The sequence below is a fragment of the Nannospalax galili genome, unplaced genomic scaffold (genome assembly GCF_000622305.1).
Source record: "Nannospalax galili isolate Female #2095 unplaced genomic scaffold, S.galili_v1.0 scaffold339, whole genome shotgun sequence".
Taxonomy (NCBI): domain Eukaryota; kingdom Metazoa; phylum Chordata; class Mammalia; order Rodentia; family Spalacidae; genus Nannospalax; species Nannospalax galili.
Window position 1 is genome coordinate 1,965,923 of NW_008344185.1, and position 18,086 is coordinate 1,984,008.

The following is an 18,086-nucleotide window of genomic DNA, read 5'->3' on the forward strand; positions in this document are numbered from 1 at the left end:
CTTTTGTTTGGGTTCTTTTTTTTCCTTTGAATTTGGTTGCTATTTTTTGACACAAGGTCTCCCTATAACCCCAGCTGGTCTAGAACTTCCTATGTAGACCAGGCTGGCCTCCATCTCAGATATCTGCCTGCCTCTGTCTCCCCAGAGTAGGACTAAAGAAGGTAGGCACCACTGTGCACCTGGTTCATACACACGGTTTTGACTGATCACAAATGTGTACCAAGAAACACTAATATTGTTTTACTATTTCTACAAATGTAACTAATTTTAACCAGAAACCACCAGTTATCAGATGCCACAGCATTCTAAGTAAATTCAGATAAAGTATAAAACTAGTAACAAGAAAACACACAATCAGGTCAGAGTACTCTTACTTTGTAAACACAATGGAAAATTTAGTTGTGACACAGCTTCAGATAACAAAAGAACAATTAAGAAAATGAGGCCACTAGGTGCAGGTTGCATCCCCAAGAGCTCTGGTAGCTGTCCAGTCTCATCAACAGATTACTGTGTACAGATACAAACACTTAACTGTCCCCTGCAGCACAGAGGTGGCTCCCCTTAGGGATTAATGAAGACTACTGTTAAGTGGTGAATTATCTAGCACCTTTCCCACCCACTGCAGTTCTCTGTAGTCCAAGACTTTCATTCTGCCTCACTAATTAGGACCAGCTAGATGGATTACAATATAAAAACCTCAAACCCATAACCATTTCCATGCTACCCGAAGCAGCAACCTAATGTAACATTTTTTCTTCTGGTCCTCCCAGAAATAAAAGTCGTGCTAGTCACTGCTTTTTCCCCCCTCTTATATAATAAGGGTAAAATACATGTAACATAAAATTCACTATTTTAACCATGTTAAAGTACCCAATTTGGCATACCTGCCTTTTTAATAATCTGGAAGAACTTTTACTAAGAAACAACTTATAAAACTCATCCTTTTAAACAATGTACAATTCAATGGTTTTTAGTTTATCCACAGCTGTATAAATATCACTAATTTTCAAACATTTTTAATCACCTCCTAAAAAACTCTGTTCTCATTAAGTAGTCACACCCAATTCTGTCTCCACAAGCATGGCAAACATTAGCTAGCCTTCTGTCTTTACAAAACCATTTAGAAATTTTTTACAAACATAATCATGTTTATCTCTTTCAGCCTCTCATATTCAAGATTCAGCCATATGCTAGCATGAATCAGTATTTCAATAATAATAATAAACTTTTAATATATCAATATATTACAGTTTATTGACCTATTAATGAGATGACACTACAGGCTCTTAGTTAAGTAAGAGCACTTTTATATAACAGCTTTACCTACTTTATGAATGAAACAGTTACTGTCCTCATTAAGGACAGAAACGGATTTCCTCAGCATTTCCAATGCTTTTCTAAGTTTAATTTTTTTGCGAATTTCATGAGTCCTGAATTTACCTCATTCCCACTCTCCCCTGTTGCCCCCCGACCCCCCACTCCCTCTCAACTTCCAGATCTCTAATTATTATCATTACATATATGTATTTATGAATGTATATATGGAAAAACCTACTGAGTCCATTCAGTGGTGCTAGTATGACGTGTTTAGGGCTGACCACTTGGTATTGGTGGTTAGGGCACTAGTCCCTGGGAAAAACTGATTTTTCCTCTTTCAGCAGCCATTGACTGCCTGTAGCTCTTCATCTACAGATGCAACTTGTGAAATTTTCCCCATCCATGTTGGCATGTTGACTGGTGTTGCCATCATGTAGGCCTTGTTCAGTCAACCATATTGCTGAGATTTCATGGGTACAGCTTCTCTGTCATGTCGAGAAGACATTATCTAGCAGCAGGAGCCCTGGTCCTTGGGCTCTTGGTCTTTCTGCGCCCCCCTCCCCCTTATTCTTTGTAGTTCCTTGGGTGTAGGGATTGTATTTCATACGCATCAACTGGGGCTGGGTACCCCACAGTCACCCATTCTCCACCTTTGGACCAGTTGTGGGTCTCTATAATCATCTCCATCTGTTGCAAAAAGAAGCTTCTTTGATAAGGGGTAAAAGCTACATTTATCTGTGGTGTAAGGATAAATATTTAGGATACCATTAGAAATTGTATTGGTTTAGGAAAATGGCAGTAGTAGATTCTCCTCTAGGGTCTATGACTGCTCCAGCCACAGGTATTTAGCTATGTTTACAGTACCCAACATGAATTCATCTAAATTGTTTTTTTTTTGCTTTTTAATAATTACTTTAAAACAAAACAAAAAAGCCTTCTCTGCACCACTATTGTTATATGTCAATGTTTTAAGTTCTCTGAGAAGCAGGCATTATATATACATGAGCTCATATTAATAAGTCTTTCAATTATTTAAGTATACAATAGTCATTAATTTCGTCTTTATGTTCCAAAAGCTAGCCAACTGAAAAGCAGTGGTACTATATTTAATTGCCTAGGTACCTCTGAGACAAAAATATTGTTTGTCATACAGTGACTTGGATTCTTGTGTGTTAACTGCTGTTAACAAGTGCTGTCATGCTTCCTTCTTTTCACAGACTAAACCTTTGCTACCTACTATGGACTATCTGAGACCTTCTTACCATTCCTTCAAGCACGAGTTTTGTGGGTAGAGATAGTATACTGTAGAGCACGGTTTAAAAATGAAGTTCAAACCATGGTGTCATATCACATTAGTAAAATTATTTAACTTGTGAAAAGTGAGATGATAATACCTGAAACGCTATTTTGGTGATTAGATGTAAATTTTATAAAGCTCTTAGCACACTGAGTTATTTAATGAACAGTGGTTTTCCCAGTGACAGGCTATATCATTCATTTGCAAGCACTGTCATTTAGTAGATACTTAGAAATTTACTAAGAAAATACATTATAATTTTTTAAAAAGTACTAAACTAAGCCAGGCGTGGTGGCGCACACCTGTAGTCCCAGCACTTGGGAGGCAGAGACAGGCAGATCTCTCTGAGTTCAAGGCCAGCCTGGTCTACGTAGTGAGTTCCAGGCCAGCTGGTGCTACAGGGAAACCCTGTCTCAAAAAGACCAAAAAAGAAAAAAAAGAAAAAAGTACTAAACTATAACGTCAAAAACTCTAAAACCCTTAAAGTTCAATACAGCAAAGGGATTTAGTTTAAAATTTTAGCATTCTGTAGCACAGTATTAATCTATGCATTGTAAGAACTCATTCATAAAAATCAATGATGTATTACTTCTTTAATAGTAGTATTAAAATATATTTTTCTCAAATCAGAGGTATAAATCAATAGTAATGTTTTAATATTACCTTAATAATCTCTATGAAAGCCAAGCTCATTTATTTTCATCTTTAAGGAAATTTGATGTAAAAATCTAATTTAGTAAATAAAATTCACCATTAAAAATTTTGCATGGGATCCCAGGGATGTGCATTCTGTCCAGGCAAGTTTTCAAAAGGCTTCTCACTGGAAGGACTTTCCTGAGGGGGATGTCGGGGTGGTTAAAGGTACAGGGCATGGCCAAAGGTCCCCTGGGTTAAGAGTCTAGGAGCTATGGTCATAGGTCTGACTTAAGAGGCTTGAAAATGGCTGTAAGTTTCTGATCCAGCTGAACCTGCTACACTGAGGATATGAAGTTGCTATCTGAAACATGGGACTGTCTACCTCACCAAATAAGCTGATCTCCCTGGGGCCTACTTCCACCCTCATTAGCCCAAAGTCAGGGCACAATAAAGGTTTGTTGACTGCTAGCCAGGCATGGTGCACACCTATAGTCCCAGCACTTGGGAGGCAGAGGCAGGCAGATCTCTGAGTTCAAGGCCAGCCTGGTCTACATAGTGAGTTCCAGGACAGCTGGGGCTACAGGGAGACCCTGTCTCAAAAAGACAAAAAAAAAAAAAAAAAAAAAAAAATAGTTGGGTGTGATGCCATAGGTCTTTAGTGCCAGCATTCGGAAGGCAGGCAGATCTCTGTGAGATCAAGGCCAGCCTGGTCTACATATCAAGTTCCAGGCCAGCCAGAGCTACAAAGTGAGACTTTTTTGTCTCAAAAACTAATTTTACATGGCAGGCATATGATATAGCTCAGTAGTAGAGTGCTTGCCTAGCAAATATTCAAACCCCAGTGCTTAAAAAAAGTCTCTGTGCCCAAAAAACTCTCAAAGTGCAATCTTTACCCAATGAATACAGCATTGTAAAATATGATCTTTAAAAAATTTTCTTCTAAATTTCCAATACTTATAATTCAATTAAAATTATGCTATAGATCCTCTTTATGTTTTTATTACAATTTATCCCAGTTGTTTCTTAAAATTCTGCTTATTAAATTTAATCTGCTTTATACTATAATAATGTAACTGAAATAAATTTATTAGACATGCAGTGATCACACATTTTTTACCTGTGCTATTTTTAGTGAAATCTTACATCAAATTGCTGCTCTTACCAAGAGAACAAAAGCAAAAGGCAAAAAAATACACACAAACATATGACTTACTAGGATCATGCGTGACTGTAGACACAGGCACAGACTATGCTGTTAAAAAAGCTTACTAAGGAACTTATAATGAGCAGAATGCTCTTACTAAATATATTATGCAAGACTTCTTAAGAAGATTTTTGTCCCCAAAGTGTCAGCATTATTACCCCCAAACTTTAAAACCTCTTTTCCTTTTTTATTTACGATAGTGACATATTTTCTGTCCTTCCATCTTCCTTCCTTCTCTCCTTCTGGTTCTCCCTCTTAGAGCTGGAGACCAAACCTAAGGTCATACACAAGCTAGTCAAGCACTCTACCACTAAGCCCTCACTTCACTTCTTATGTATGCAAGAACACTGAACCATACCTTCAAAGACATCTGTCATTTTGCAGATATGAGCGAATGTAGCTCCAGTTGCCCAGGTATACACCACATCCATTAAGTGAGGTTTGAATGAGCTTAGATAAGTTTCCTCATCAATTTCCAGTTTTGCTTCTGCTGAAACTTTTGCAATTCTTTTAGCACACTCCTTTTTGAGGATAAAAGATATAGTTAAAGTACTTTACTTATAATCTACTAAATCATGTTTTACTCTCTAAAATTGCTTTTCTATCTTAGAGATAGAATTTGGACATTCTGCTTCTAAGCAGACACAGTGCCTCACACTGTTAAACGATCACCTAGCTAAGCTTTCTCAAGATGTTGAAGTGCTGAGAAAATATATCAAGGCCCCAGGAATTACTTTGCTAGTTATATTTTTTCTATAAAATCTATTAAATCCATAAAATCCATTAAAATTATTCAAGAGTAGCATTTAACTAATCTCAAGTTGTTTCCTGAACAAATGAAAAATAGTAATAAAACAGATATGAGAAATACAAATCCTATGGCAAAATAATTCTTCAAAATAAATCGTGTTTGTGCCCGTGTGTGTGGGTGCACAAGCATGTGCATGCAGGTAGAAGCCAGAGGACACTGGGATGTTGTTTCTTAGGTACGTCCATCTTGTTTATGAGATGGTTTCTCACTGGCTTGAAACCTGCCCATGAGGCTAGGCTAGCTACCCAGTAAGTCCCAGGGCTTCACCTGCCTCCACTACCAGAGCTCAGATTACAAGCGTGTGCCACAAACTGTGGCTTTTTTTCATGGGTTCTGGGGATTAATTTAGGTACTTGTGCTTACAAGGTAAGCACTTTACTGACTGACCTATCTTCTCAGTTCCCCAAATAAATATATCTTAATATTTTATTTTCTCATTTCTTAGTAATAGTAAGAAATGTGAAATGTACCACTGAAGTGTCTTTTGGTGAGTGGGGGGTACACTTTATTCCTCTCTTATAATGTCTTGGTTTATCTACCCCTATTTATCTATCTATTGCTTAAAAAGGCAGGAAAAAAAAATCAGTTAATCCAAACAAAGTAATAAAAGACAAATTTATTTCTAAATGATACTGTGGTTTTGGGTACCTAGAGATAATTTCTTATGATGAAACAGACAAAAACTTTACTGTAAACCGGATTGGAAAAAATGTAAAAAATGAAATTATGGGTCAGTGAGATGGCTCAGCAGCAAGGCCACCTGCTGTAGAGCCTGACAACTTAAGTTCAATCCCCAGGACCTACATGGTAGAATGAGAGAACCCTCTTCCACTGATCTACACCCATGCACCATAGCAAACATGCATCCCCCTACATGTAATAAGAATGTAATAAAAAAAAATTAAACAGGTTAGTGAGGTGGCTCAGAAGTTAGGAGTGCTTGCTGCTTTTCCTGAGGACCTGAGTTCAGTTCCCAGCACCCATGCCAGGCAGCTCAAAACTGCCTATATCTCCAACTCCAGGGGATCTGATGTTCTCTTCTGGCCTATGTGGGCACTTATACCCATGTGCACATAACCCCCCCATCCTGATACACATAATTTTTAAATTGATAAAAATAAATCTCAAACAACTTTTAAAATAAATAAATCTAAGGACTGGAGAGATGGCTCAGTGGTTAAGAGCACTGACTGTTCTTGCAGAGGACCCAGGTTCAATTCCCAGCACCCACACGGCAGCTACGAACCGTCCTTAACTCCAGTACAAGGGAAATCTGAAGCCCTCTTCTGACCTCTGTGGCATTGCACAACACGGGTGCACTCACATACATGCAGACAATACACTCATACACATAAAATAAAAATAATAAAATATTTAAAAAATAAATAAATCTAGCATAAAATGTCATTTTTTAATACTAAGAAAATGATACAATGTCAGTATATCATATTCTTGTTATTCAGTTTTATTTATTATTTTTTGAAGCAGAGTCTTACTGTGAAACCCTGGCTGGCCTAGAACTCATGAAGATGTGCCTGCCTCTGCCCTCCTGTGTGCTAGGATTAAAGGTGTGTGCCACCATGCCTGGTTGTTATTCAGCTTTAAATCTGCACTTATGGTCTCCATATAATCCACTGCAATAACGAAGGAGAATGTTTGATTACTAAGCTGAAAGTCAAAACAGTTAATAAAATATTATATAACATTAACTGATACCAAATGTATTTACTCTGTGGTGAGATAAGGCATTATGATTAACCTTCATGTGTGTGGGGGGGGGTGCTGGAGAATTTTTTATAATGACTGTCTTACCTGCATTTGGCGAAGTGGTCCGGCTAACTGTTCTGTTAATTTAGGCATCTCACTAGACTAAGAAAAGAAAAGAAAAATGAGATATAGAAACCCAAGCTTAAAGTACACCATGTCAAATTATATTTAGTCATTATCATTTTGAATTCCTAATCAACTTTTAGTTATATAAGCAAAACTGCCACTCTTCTTATCCTCAATTATCACATTTTATAGGAAAATACTATTCCGTTAACTTTGCAAAATGTGCTAACCAGGCTATTTTTTTTTTAAGTATAAATGGAACTGAGGAAGAAAGCAAATATTGTAAATAAACATAGTAATTTAGTTACATTAACATTAAACATGGTTAAATCATAGTTTAATTATGAACCGATTTTTAATTCTAGGAAACAGTTTGTAGAAAATGTAGGATAAATAACAACATTTAAAATAATGTCCCTAATTTTACTTTTACCTAGATATTTCTAGCTCTCTAATCAAGTATAAATAGCCCATAGTTTAACTTTTGATACTCTTTTAATTTTTTGAGACAGGGTCTCACTGTGTAGCCCTGGCTGGCCTGGAACTTGCTATGTAGACAAGACTGGGCCAGAACCCAAGAGATCCACCTGTCTTTGCCTTGTGTTGGCATCAACAGCATGAACCACCACACCCTGCTGATTTTCAATAATTTTAATGTTGCTTTCCCAATAGTTAAGAGCTGTTGATTTCTTATTCAGATAATGGAATTTCAAGTCTATCACTAACCAGCTAAATAAAACTAGAAAAGCTACTTGAATTCTGTGTTGGATTCTTTCCCTGTTAAAGAAGAAAGCCAGATCCTCAAATCTGAGAAGCTGTGATAAAAATATAAAATATTATTTATTGAAGATACAAAAATAAAATTACTGAAAGAATAGTCTATATGAGGGAGGTCTCAAGATTAAACAATAATTATAGTTATCTTCTATGTACAAAAGAGAGATGTGTGGGTCTGCACGTCGAGGTTAGAGGCAACCTTTGTGTGTAGCCCCTGATTATTCTACTCTGTTACAGACAGGTGTCTTTATCCAAGTGTGTGAAAGCTAGGCTAGGTGTCCTGCAAGCTTCTGGAGATTCTTTTGTTTCTGCCTCCCATTTTCTGAAGGTATGCCTAGATTACAGACACTTGTGCTGCTTGGTTCAGCTTCTAGGTTAATGTTTCAGAAAGGAACTATTGGTTAGTTGCAGTATCATTTGCACTGGTAGTTATATAGGACTTGGTTGCTTATTTGTACTGTGTGTGTATATGTTCGTATGTATGTTTATCCATAAAGCATGTTATGTAAGAAGTCATCAGGCACATTTTGTAGTATTCTTGTTAAAACCAAAGTTTATCAACATAACTATGAAAAAGGAAAATTGTCAGAATGAATGTAAAGAACACAGGATGAGGGGCTGGAGAGATGGCTCAGTGGTTAAGAGGACCCAGGTTTGAGTGCTAGCACCCACATGGCAGCTAACAACCATCTGTAACTCCAGTTCCAGTGGAATCTGATGCCCTCTTCTGACCTCCTTGGACACTGCACAACATGAGTGCACTTAAATACATTTAGGCAATACACTCATACACATAAAATAAAAATAAATAATAAATATTTTTCAGTAAAACACTGAAACGGGTATGGTGGCATACGTCTTTAATCCCAGTACTCAGAGGCAAGTGTATCTCTGTGAGTTCCAGGCCAGCTAGGACTACAGGGAGACCCTGCCTCGGAAAGAGCCCCCCCCCAAAAAAAACCCAAAACAAAACAAAAAACCTCACAGGATGCTAAATGATTTTGATATTATGCTATTAGCAAGCAAGATATACATCACCTTTCTTTCTTCTGGCCACTATGAGTGGAAGACATTGGTCCTGATCTGAGCAGGACAAGTGGTGCTCTCTGGGTATGTACATTTTGCTCCTTCACCTTTCATTTAGGTTTCAATTCAAATTTCAAATTGGTGAAGCTTTTTCCAGTTATCCTTATTAAAACAGGAACTTCAGCCACCAGGTATCTCTATCCAGCCCTCTACTTCTTCACTCACCCACATTTAGTCATGAAAGCAAATACTCATGCTGTTTCTCTAGGCCTAGATCTATGCCTTGCATACGTGAAGAGCTTAATAAATTCTTGTGGATACTTGATCTTTACATTAGAAAGATTTATGAAATATTTAAACTTTAAATGTTACTGAAAAAAAAATGTGATAGCAGTTTTTAAAACTCATTTTAAAATTGAAGTTAGTGCTTTAAGCAAACTTCATCTTATAGGTATTTTATTTCATTTATTCTTTCTGGCTCCACAACTTCTTGTGACTTTTAGTACAATTTTCATCTAAATGTTCAAAGGTTCTACCGTAAGAAATGATGCCAATGAATGTAACACAGTGTGGTTTTACTAACAAACCTTAACCCCACATGGTGACATCTTGCTCTAAGATTTAAGAATTATGGTTTGCTGGGGCTGGAGGGATGGCTCAGTGGTTAAGAGCACTGGCTGTTCTTGCAGAAAACCTGGGTTCGAATCCCAGCGCCCACATGGCAGCTAACAACTGTCCATAACTCCAGTTCCAGGGGATCTGACGTCCTCTTCTGTCCTCCATGGTCATTGTACAACATGGGTCACTTGCATACATGCACACAATACATGCATACACAATAGAATAAAAATAAGCAAAAAATAATTAAAAAAAAAAGGATTATGGTTTGGTTAAACTCAAACAGGCCTCTTAGAAATCAGGATTACTGTAAACTTAAGATCCATAAAAACAAAAACAGAAAGACCATCAATCCCAATGTTGAATCTTAAATCTATTCAAAGGAGACTGAATAAATATCCTTAACTATTGTCTTGGGAACTAATTAAATAAAAATGTGAACCTATGACAAGTACCACACATACTCTGTCAAGTACTACATTCTTCTTATAAGTAGATTACTCCTAGGTTCACTCCAGGCAGTCTCAGAAGGGGAGACACAGAATTGTTTGTTCAACTAGTATCCTATTTGTTATCTAGGCCACTATAGCTATAGTTCTAATGAGGATTCAGGGACATGGGAGATTACCCCCCAACTTCAATAGTAATACATTTGATCTAATAAATGAATGCACAAACAAGTAGAAAAATAATTAGGAGGCATTCAAACCAATGGTAGAACTGAAAAACAAAATCTGTCAGATATAGTTTACTTAAAAATTAAACTATATGCCGGGCGTGGTGGCACATGCCTTTAATCCCAGCACTTGGGAGGCAGAGGTAGGCAGATCTCTGTGAGTTCGAGGCCAGCCTGGTCTAGATAGTGAGTTCCAGGCCAGCTGGTGCTACAGGGAGACCCTGTCTCAAAAACACCAAAAAATTAAACTATATGTAATAAGAGAGAGTCTCTTTAAAGATTTAGATAACAATATTAAATCATTTTAGAAGGCAAATGTTTTGTCATACTCTCATTTTATCTACATTGCAATGAATAAAGCCTTTAATTTGAATGAAACAAATTTTATTATTTTAAAAATATTTTATTTATTATTTATTTTTATTTTATGTATATGAGTATATTGCCTGCATGTATGTAAATGCACTGGTGTCATGCAATGTCCAAGGAGGTCAGAAGAGGGCATTGGATCCCATGGAACTGGAGTTATGGGCAGTTGTTAGCAACCATGTGGGTGCTGGGAATAGAACCCTGGTCTTCTGCAAGAGTACACTGCAAGAGCAGCCGGTACTCTTAACCACTGAGCCATCTCTCCAGCTCCAAATTTTATTTTTTAAAATTAACCACACTAGCTTCTGGAATGCAATAACAGGATAGTTTGTATTCTTACGTGTTCCACACAGACCTTGAATTTGAGATTTCTTCTCTTGTTCTGTACGGCAGTTGGGATCAAGCTCAGGGCGTTAGATATATGGAGCAAGTGCTATACCACTGAGCTACAGCCTCAGCCCAGACATTTTTTATTTCCTTTTCTTTTTCCCCCATGTATCCCAGGTGGCCTCAAACTTAGGATCTTCCTGCCTTCACTTCTGTCCCACCACAATCTGCCATTTTTAGATTTCTTAAGCGTTAACAATGAACTAATGACTTACATGAAAAAAATTAGTGTTAATCAGTAAGACTTTTAATGTCACTGCCTCAAACCTTATGACAGTTTTCAGTCTCTAAAAGGATCAACGGCTTCACAGTGATCTCTAACAATAATGTATGTTTAATTCAATCTCATGATCTTGCTTTATCTATATTAGATTTTCCTAATTTTCTTTTTCCTTTTTTTCTGTATTGAGGCTAGCCTTGAACTCACTATGTAACAGAGGATGACCTTGAATTTCTGATCCTCCTGGTTCTACCTCCCAAGTACTGAGATCACAGGTCTGCTCCACTACATCTAATGCTCCTAATTTTAATTTTATTTTCACTTACTATTACTACTTTTTTAGAGATGGCTTCATTCTGTAGTTCTATAGGTCTAGAACTCTATTTAGACGAGGTTGGTTCAAATTCATGGCAATACTGTTGCCTCTGCCTCCCAAGAGCTGAGAGGTACATCATGAATCACATGTCTGGTGGCTTACTTATCCTTGTTCTTTCTAGGACAGATTAGGCCAGACCATCACATAAAGGGTTATACAACAAATTTTAAAACTTGAAATATTATTAATGACTGCTCACAAATAAGATCTTACTCTATTCTCCTTTCTGATAGTATCAACTTATGTAATTATATTTGTGTTAATATTTCTGCTTTCTAATTAATATTCATAATACATAAACATGAAACAGTCATAATTAAGAATATCCATTATACTATTTATTTATTTGGTCTTTTTGAGACATGATCTCCCTATAGCCCCAGCTTTCCAGGAACTCACTTTGTAGACCAGGCTGGCCTTGAACTCACAGGGATCCGCCCGCCTCTGCCTCCCAAGTGCTGGGATTAAAGGTGTGCACCACCACGCCCAGCCCATTATACTATTTAATCAAAACTACATGTGTGAATAAATAATAATAAATCATCTATTAACTCACATTCTCTTGAAATACAAAGCAGCTTAAAAGCGCGGTTGCCTGTTCTGCAGAAAGGTCGTTGAAAAGCCCATTAAACATCATCTCAGTTAGAAGGAGTTCATCAGCACTAGAAAAGAATACATTTCACAACTCAGAATATGAAGAATATATCTTTAACAAAATATATTATTTTAACAAAAGGAGTAATAAGTGAGGAGTAATGAAGATTTACAAAGGAAATGATATACCTTCATATCTGCCAATATATAAATAACACAAAATGGGCACTTTATAACAATTTTAAGAAGAAATAATAGAAAGGAATTTTATTAGAAATCTCAATTAGAATGTACCCATGAGATCCATTTTTGCACTTCATTTTGCTAGTATTAAGAGTCTCTGTAGCCCAAACAGGTAAAACCATTTTTTGTTTGTTTGCTTGTTTGTTTTGAAAGGGTCTCACTATGTAGCCCTACTGGCTTGGAACTCACAGAAATATGCTTGCCTCTGCCTCCCTAGTGCTGGGATTAAAGGTGTTCGCCGCCATGCCTAGCAAAGCTTTTGAATATAACAAATGTTGCTCATCAGCTCTCATCTATAAATTTTGAAAAATATCTAATTCTAAATTTTAAATACATCTTGAATAGAGACCAGCTCATCAATAATTCTGCTTCTTAAACTTGCCCTGTCCAAATGGATGATGGATTCCTGATTTCATTAGGCTATAGCTAATCATTTCAGGTTCCTCTTTTGCATCATCAAAATAAATATTTTTCAAAGGCTGGACATTTTAAAAATACTTTATTATTTTTAATTGCATGCATACAGAGTGTCATGCAATTAAGAGGTCAGATTCCCCTAGAAATGACAGTTGTTAGTTGTTATGTGGGTGCTGGGAATTGAATCCAGGTCTTCTGCAAAGGAACTGCTGAGCCATTTCTCTAGCCCACAAAGGTTGGAAATTTTTATTAGGGAGAAGGTAGGTCATGTTTTCTGCTCTGTAACTGTAAACATTTTCATATTTAGAGCTATATTAAAAGGTAGCATATTCACTATTATGACTAGATTATTCAAGCAAAGTTTTTTTTAAAAGGTAGTATATTCACTATTATGACTAGATTATTCAAGCAAAGTTTTTTTTAAAAGGTAGTATATTCACTATTATGACTAGATTATTCAAGCAAAGTTTTTTTGTTTCTTCATATAATTCTTTCCAATTTCATCATATATTCAACTGCCTTCAACATTTGCCTATACACAAAGTATCAGGAAAAATTTGATAAACAAATCATGACTAAAGGTGAAAACCTATTGTTACAGTAGTTTTATAAGATGGTTCAGGTTCTTATAAAAAAATAGCATGTAATTCTTTGTTGAACAACTAAATAAGAATTTTGTATTTCCTTTTTGTCTCTAGAAATACATTTCATACTCATTGTTTGGTTTTGAGGAAAGGTCTCCAATTCACTGGCTCAGGCTGGCCTCAAGCTCACAATGATCTTCCTGCATCAGCCTGAGTGCTGAATTACAGGCATGAGCTACCACGCATAGCCCCTCTGACTCTAAGGCCTGAGGATTTTATGTTTGAGAATATGACCAATTTCAGCTTCACCCCTTTTTCTATATTAATCCTTGTGTTATCTTCTGAATTAGATTGTAAAGATGGTATTCTAAATTTCTATAATCAAGACCCTATAAATTACTTTACTTATAAAGGATTTAATAGATCCATAACAGTTATTATAAGAGTATTACTTAAAACAAGAGATAAAATTTTCTACATTTTAAGGAGATTTTATTCTAAGAAAGAATAAAACTAGAAACTATTAATTTTTATCACTATAACTTTAAACATAAAATTAAAAAAAAATTTAGGTTTACCAAGGTAAACTGAGATGTATGTCAAGCAAAAAAGGACAGTATAAATGAGGCACAGTCACTTCAAGGTTATATAGTTTAATGTGGGAGGCGGACGAGGTGGCCATCGATCACATCACAGTGATCTAGCAGAATGCTCTAAAAGAAGCTTAGACAGATGGACAGATGTTTATATGTGAAAAGTTCTGGGCCCTAAAGTCAGACTGGAGAAATGCATACCAAGTTTCATAAGGTCTTGGCAAAAAATATGTAGGAAACTGTGAGGTAATGGTGAAGAAAAATTCATACTAAGCAAAAGAAACGGCACCTGTGGAATGTGGCAATAGTCTAGCTAGGGAAGAGCAGGTGTGTACAAAGTTCTGGAATTTATCCTAAAAGCAATAGGAAATCTCTGACAAAAGATTTGCAAAATAACACAAGATTTGTGGTTTAAAAAGAATATTCTGATAGCAGTCTAAAGAATACACAGAAACTCAAAGAATAGGCAAAACGAACAATTAAAAGAGGCCAGTACATACATCTAGGCAAGAAAAAGCGAGAAAGCACACAAGTTAGTGGGAAGGGTCAGAAGGACACAAGGAAAACAAGAAGATATAGGAGGAAAGACAAGAGTCTAGACTGACTCAAAGTCCTTACAAATTTTGAGAGAAAATAATGTATTTTGATATATTGTTAAATGTATCTGGACAGAGTCAATACTCATTCTTCCAAGATGAAATCTAGCTCATGTTAATTCCTATGTCAATCATTCAACTCTAGGTAACACAAAAAGGAAATAATTCCGGTAACATTAACTTTAGTGTATGAATAACTGTATTATGGTGGGCAGATTTAACTAAAAGCTGAACTCTACTATAGATGGGAAAAAACTACAAGCCCATGAGCCAGATCTAACTTAAATCTTTTATTTGGCTGGCTTACCAACTAAATAAATAATTCTGTATTCATATGAAGACTTGACCTAAATTTCTGGACTCATGGCTTCTTTAGAGAATCCAATATCACAGTACCCACTGATAACAATGAGTTGATGCTGATTAGTCAGTGATCTCTTTAATGACCAAGTGCTGTCCTCTTTACCATATCACCTTCTAATCCATGCACACTGCTGAGTTTCTAGCATGTGGACAGATGGAAAGCATGAATAACCCTGTACCAGGAATGCTGCAAACCAAACCATTTACTATGTCTGTGATCGTCTAGCCATGTCCACTGGTGCCATGCTGAGAACATTTAAAAAATGTCTTAAAACTGTCTCTTATGCATCAAGAATGATGGCACCCCCATAGCATGGACAAAACCAAATACACCTTCAGGAAGGATGCCGTATGACCACTAGCCTATGACTTTCAAATTAAGAATAGAGTTAAGTTGGCTTCTAAGGCAGGAAACATTTGTCATGATGCAAATAACTGATGAATTTTAAAGATGGTATTGTAAACTGTTTTTTCATTTTATTTATCTACTTACATTGATTGATTGATTGATTGGCAGGGTCTCCTGACTTACTTTTATTTACTTTACTTACTTATTTACTTACTTACTTTTACTTACCTACCTACTTACCTACTATTTATTGATTGATTGACCAACCAATTGATTGACTGATTGATTCCTAACTTGGCCTGGAATGTAGACCAGGTTGGCCTCCAGTTCAGAGATCTGCCTGCCTCTGCCTCCTAAGTGCTAGGATTAAAGGGTGCACCACCATGCCCAGTCCTTTTATTTTCTAAAGAAGGCCAAAATAGCACCATCTACTCCATGTTGTCGTCTAGAATTGCACTGATCTATACAGACTGCCATTTGCATGGGACATTTCAAATTAAAACAGCATACAATTTAAAACTCAGTTCTTGGGGCTGGAAAGTGTCTCAGTGGTTAAGAACACTTGCTATTCTTCCAGAGGATCTGGGTTTCATGTCAGCACCCATAGGGCAGCTAACGACTGCCCGTAACTCCAGTTCCAGGGAATCTGATGCCCTCCTTTGATTTCTTCAGGCATTGCATGACACCAGTGCATTTACACACATGCAGGCAATATACTCATATACATAACATTAAAAAACATGAATATTAAAAAAATAGTAATGACATTTAAAAATCAACTTTGTAGAAGAACCACATCTTACCTGCTTATTTCGCAAGCCACTCGTCCTTTCATCTCTATGACATCAGAAGAGGTAGCAAAGCCCAACCTTCTTAAAACACGTTTGCGACATTTGAGCTCATCCATTTGTAGGACAGTTCTTGCTTTCTTCAGTTCTCGCTTAGCAGATTTAATATCTATTGCAATCTATGGCATATGAAAGTAGAGACAATTTGATTACAAACTGAATAATATAAAGTGAAATTAGCTCATGAACCAAAACAAAAAGTAGTTTATAATGCCATCTTATCCACACACTTCTCCATTTAAAACTTCAAGACAGGTAAGAGTGCATATGAACAGTATATAGGAGTTTAGATGCAATTCCATGAGAGGAAGAATATCTGAAAAGTTCTTAAAACATTAACTAAAATGTTAAGCTCACAGAAAGCACAAACTGTCCATGTGAAAAATAGAAAGCAGGATGTGGAGACACTGGGAATTGAATAAAGCCCAAGAAGTTGAGGAACACAATAAGGCTCTTGCTTTGGTGAGAGAATGTAGAAAGTGGTGGTGCAGTGGAGTTGGCTGATTGTCAGCTAGACAAGGTAGAAAAGGGGAGAGAAAGTCAGTGGCAAATTAGGACAAGTTCTCTCAAGACAAAATTCATGTGATAACCATGCTTCTAAAATACCAATCCAAATTTCCAGCTTTTTATTATTAGAGAATCAAGTATTTTAGAGAATAGTGTTCAAAGAAATCTGGCAGTTCGTGAATTTTTTTCTTTAAAAACTATTATTTTTATTTTATGTGTATGAATATATTGCCTGCATGTATGGAAGTGCACCTGTGTCATGCAATGCCTGTGGAGGTCAGAACAGGGCATCAGATCCCCTGGAACTAGAGTTATGGATGGTTGTTAGTAGCCATGTGGGTACTGGGAACTGAACCTGGGTCCTCTGTAAGAGCAGTCAGTGCTCTTAGCCACTGAGCCATCACTCCAGCCATGAATTTTTTTTCTTGACTACCTATATTTTCTCTGTGACATTCGGCAATGTTTTCTTCTTCTTTGCCCACAAATTTTCAGTGGCTTTAGTAAAGAGAAATAGATTAAAAAAAAAAAAAAAAAAAAAAAAAAAGAAACTAGAACTTTATTTTTTATGTGTATGAGTGTTTTGGATGCACAAATCTAAGCGTACTGCAGGCCTACAATGCTCGAGGAGGTCAGATGAGGGCATCAGATCCCATGGATCTAGAGTTACTGATGGCTGCTAGCCACCATGTGAGTGCTGGGAACTGAACCTGGATTATCTGCAAGAGCAGCCAGTGCTCTTAACTACTGAGCCATCTCTTCAGCCCTAAATCAGTCTTCCTTTAAAGTTCACTCTTTATGCAAAATAATTTTTCAATCAGGTAATTGATAAGTATTACATATTTTCTAACTGTGGCAAGAGTATGGAAGGAAGTACAAGAACAAGAAGGAAAACATATTCTGAAATAGAGTCTTTAAATTCAGAAACAATGGGGCTGGAGAGATGGCTCAGTGGTTAAGAACACTGACTGTTGTTGAAGAAGATCTGGGTTCAAATCCCAGCACCGACATGGCAGCTAACAATTGTCTGTAACTCCAGTTCCAGGGGATCCAACAGCCTCTTCTGTCCTCCGTGGGCACTGCACAACACAGGTGCACTTAAGTGCATGCAGGCAATATACGCATACACATAAAATAAAAATAATAAATATTTTTTTAAAAAATTCAGAAACAAGAAAAACTCCAAAAGCTTATGGAGTAAGAAACTAGAATTCAAAACTAATTTTTTTCAGACTGTTAAATATTATAATAGATACAATTAAGGGTGAGGAATGATAAAGTTGATCAACAATTAATTATGTTTATCCAGAAGTTACATTTCCAATGATCTGTATTATTCATTGTATTTTTATAATAAAGGGTGGGATGTAGCACGGTAGTAGGGTATTTGCCCAGTATGTACAAATAAGGTCATGAGTTCAATCCCTAGCATAAAAAAAAAAAAAAAA

At 36.5% G+C, this 18,086-nt stretch overlaps 1 protein-coding gene across 1 annotated transcript in view; it reads right to left on the bottom strand.

Moving 5' to 3' along the window:
* Mtrex (Mtr4 exosome RNA helicase) overlaps positions 1–18,086 on the bottom strand; it is an 87,667-nt gene that overhangs the window by 3,507 nt on the left and 66,074 nt on the right. Inside the window, exons 22-25 of the mRNA XM_008840387.3 lie at positions 16,090–16,253; positions 12,104–12,209; positions 7,078–7,134; positions 4,813–4,975 (exon numbers count right to left, since the gene is read on the bottom strand). Coding sequence (XP_008838609.1) covers positions 4,813–4,975; positions 7,078–7,134; positions 12,104–12,209; positions 16,090–16,253 — 490 coding nt within the window. The remainder of the gene's footprint in view (positions 1–4,812; positions 4,976–7,077; positions 7,135–12,103; positions 12,210–16,089; positions 16,254–18,086) is intronic.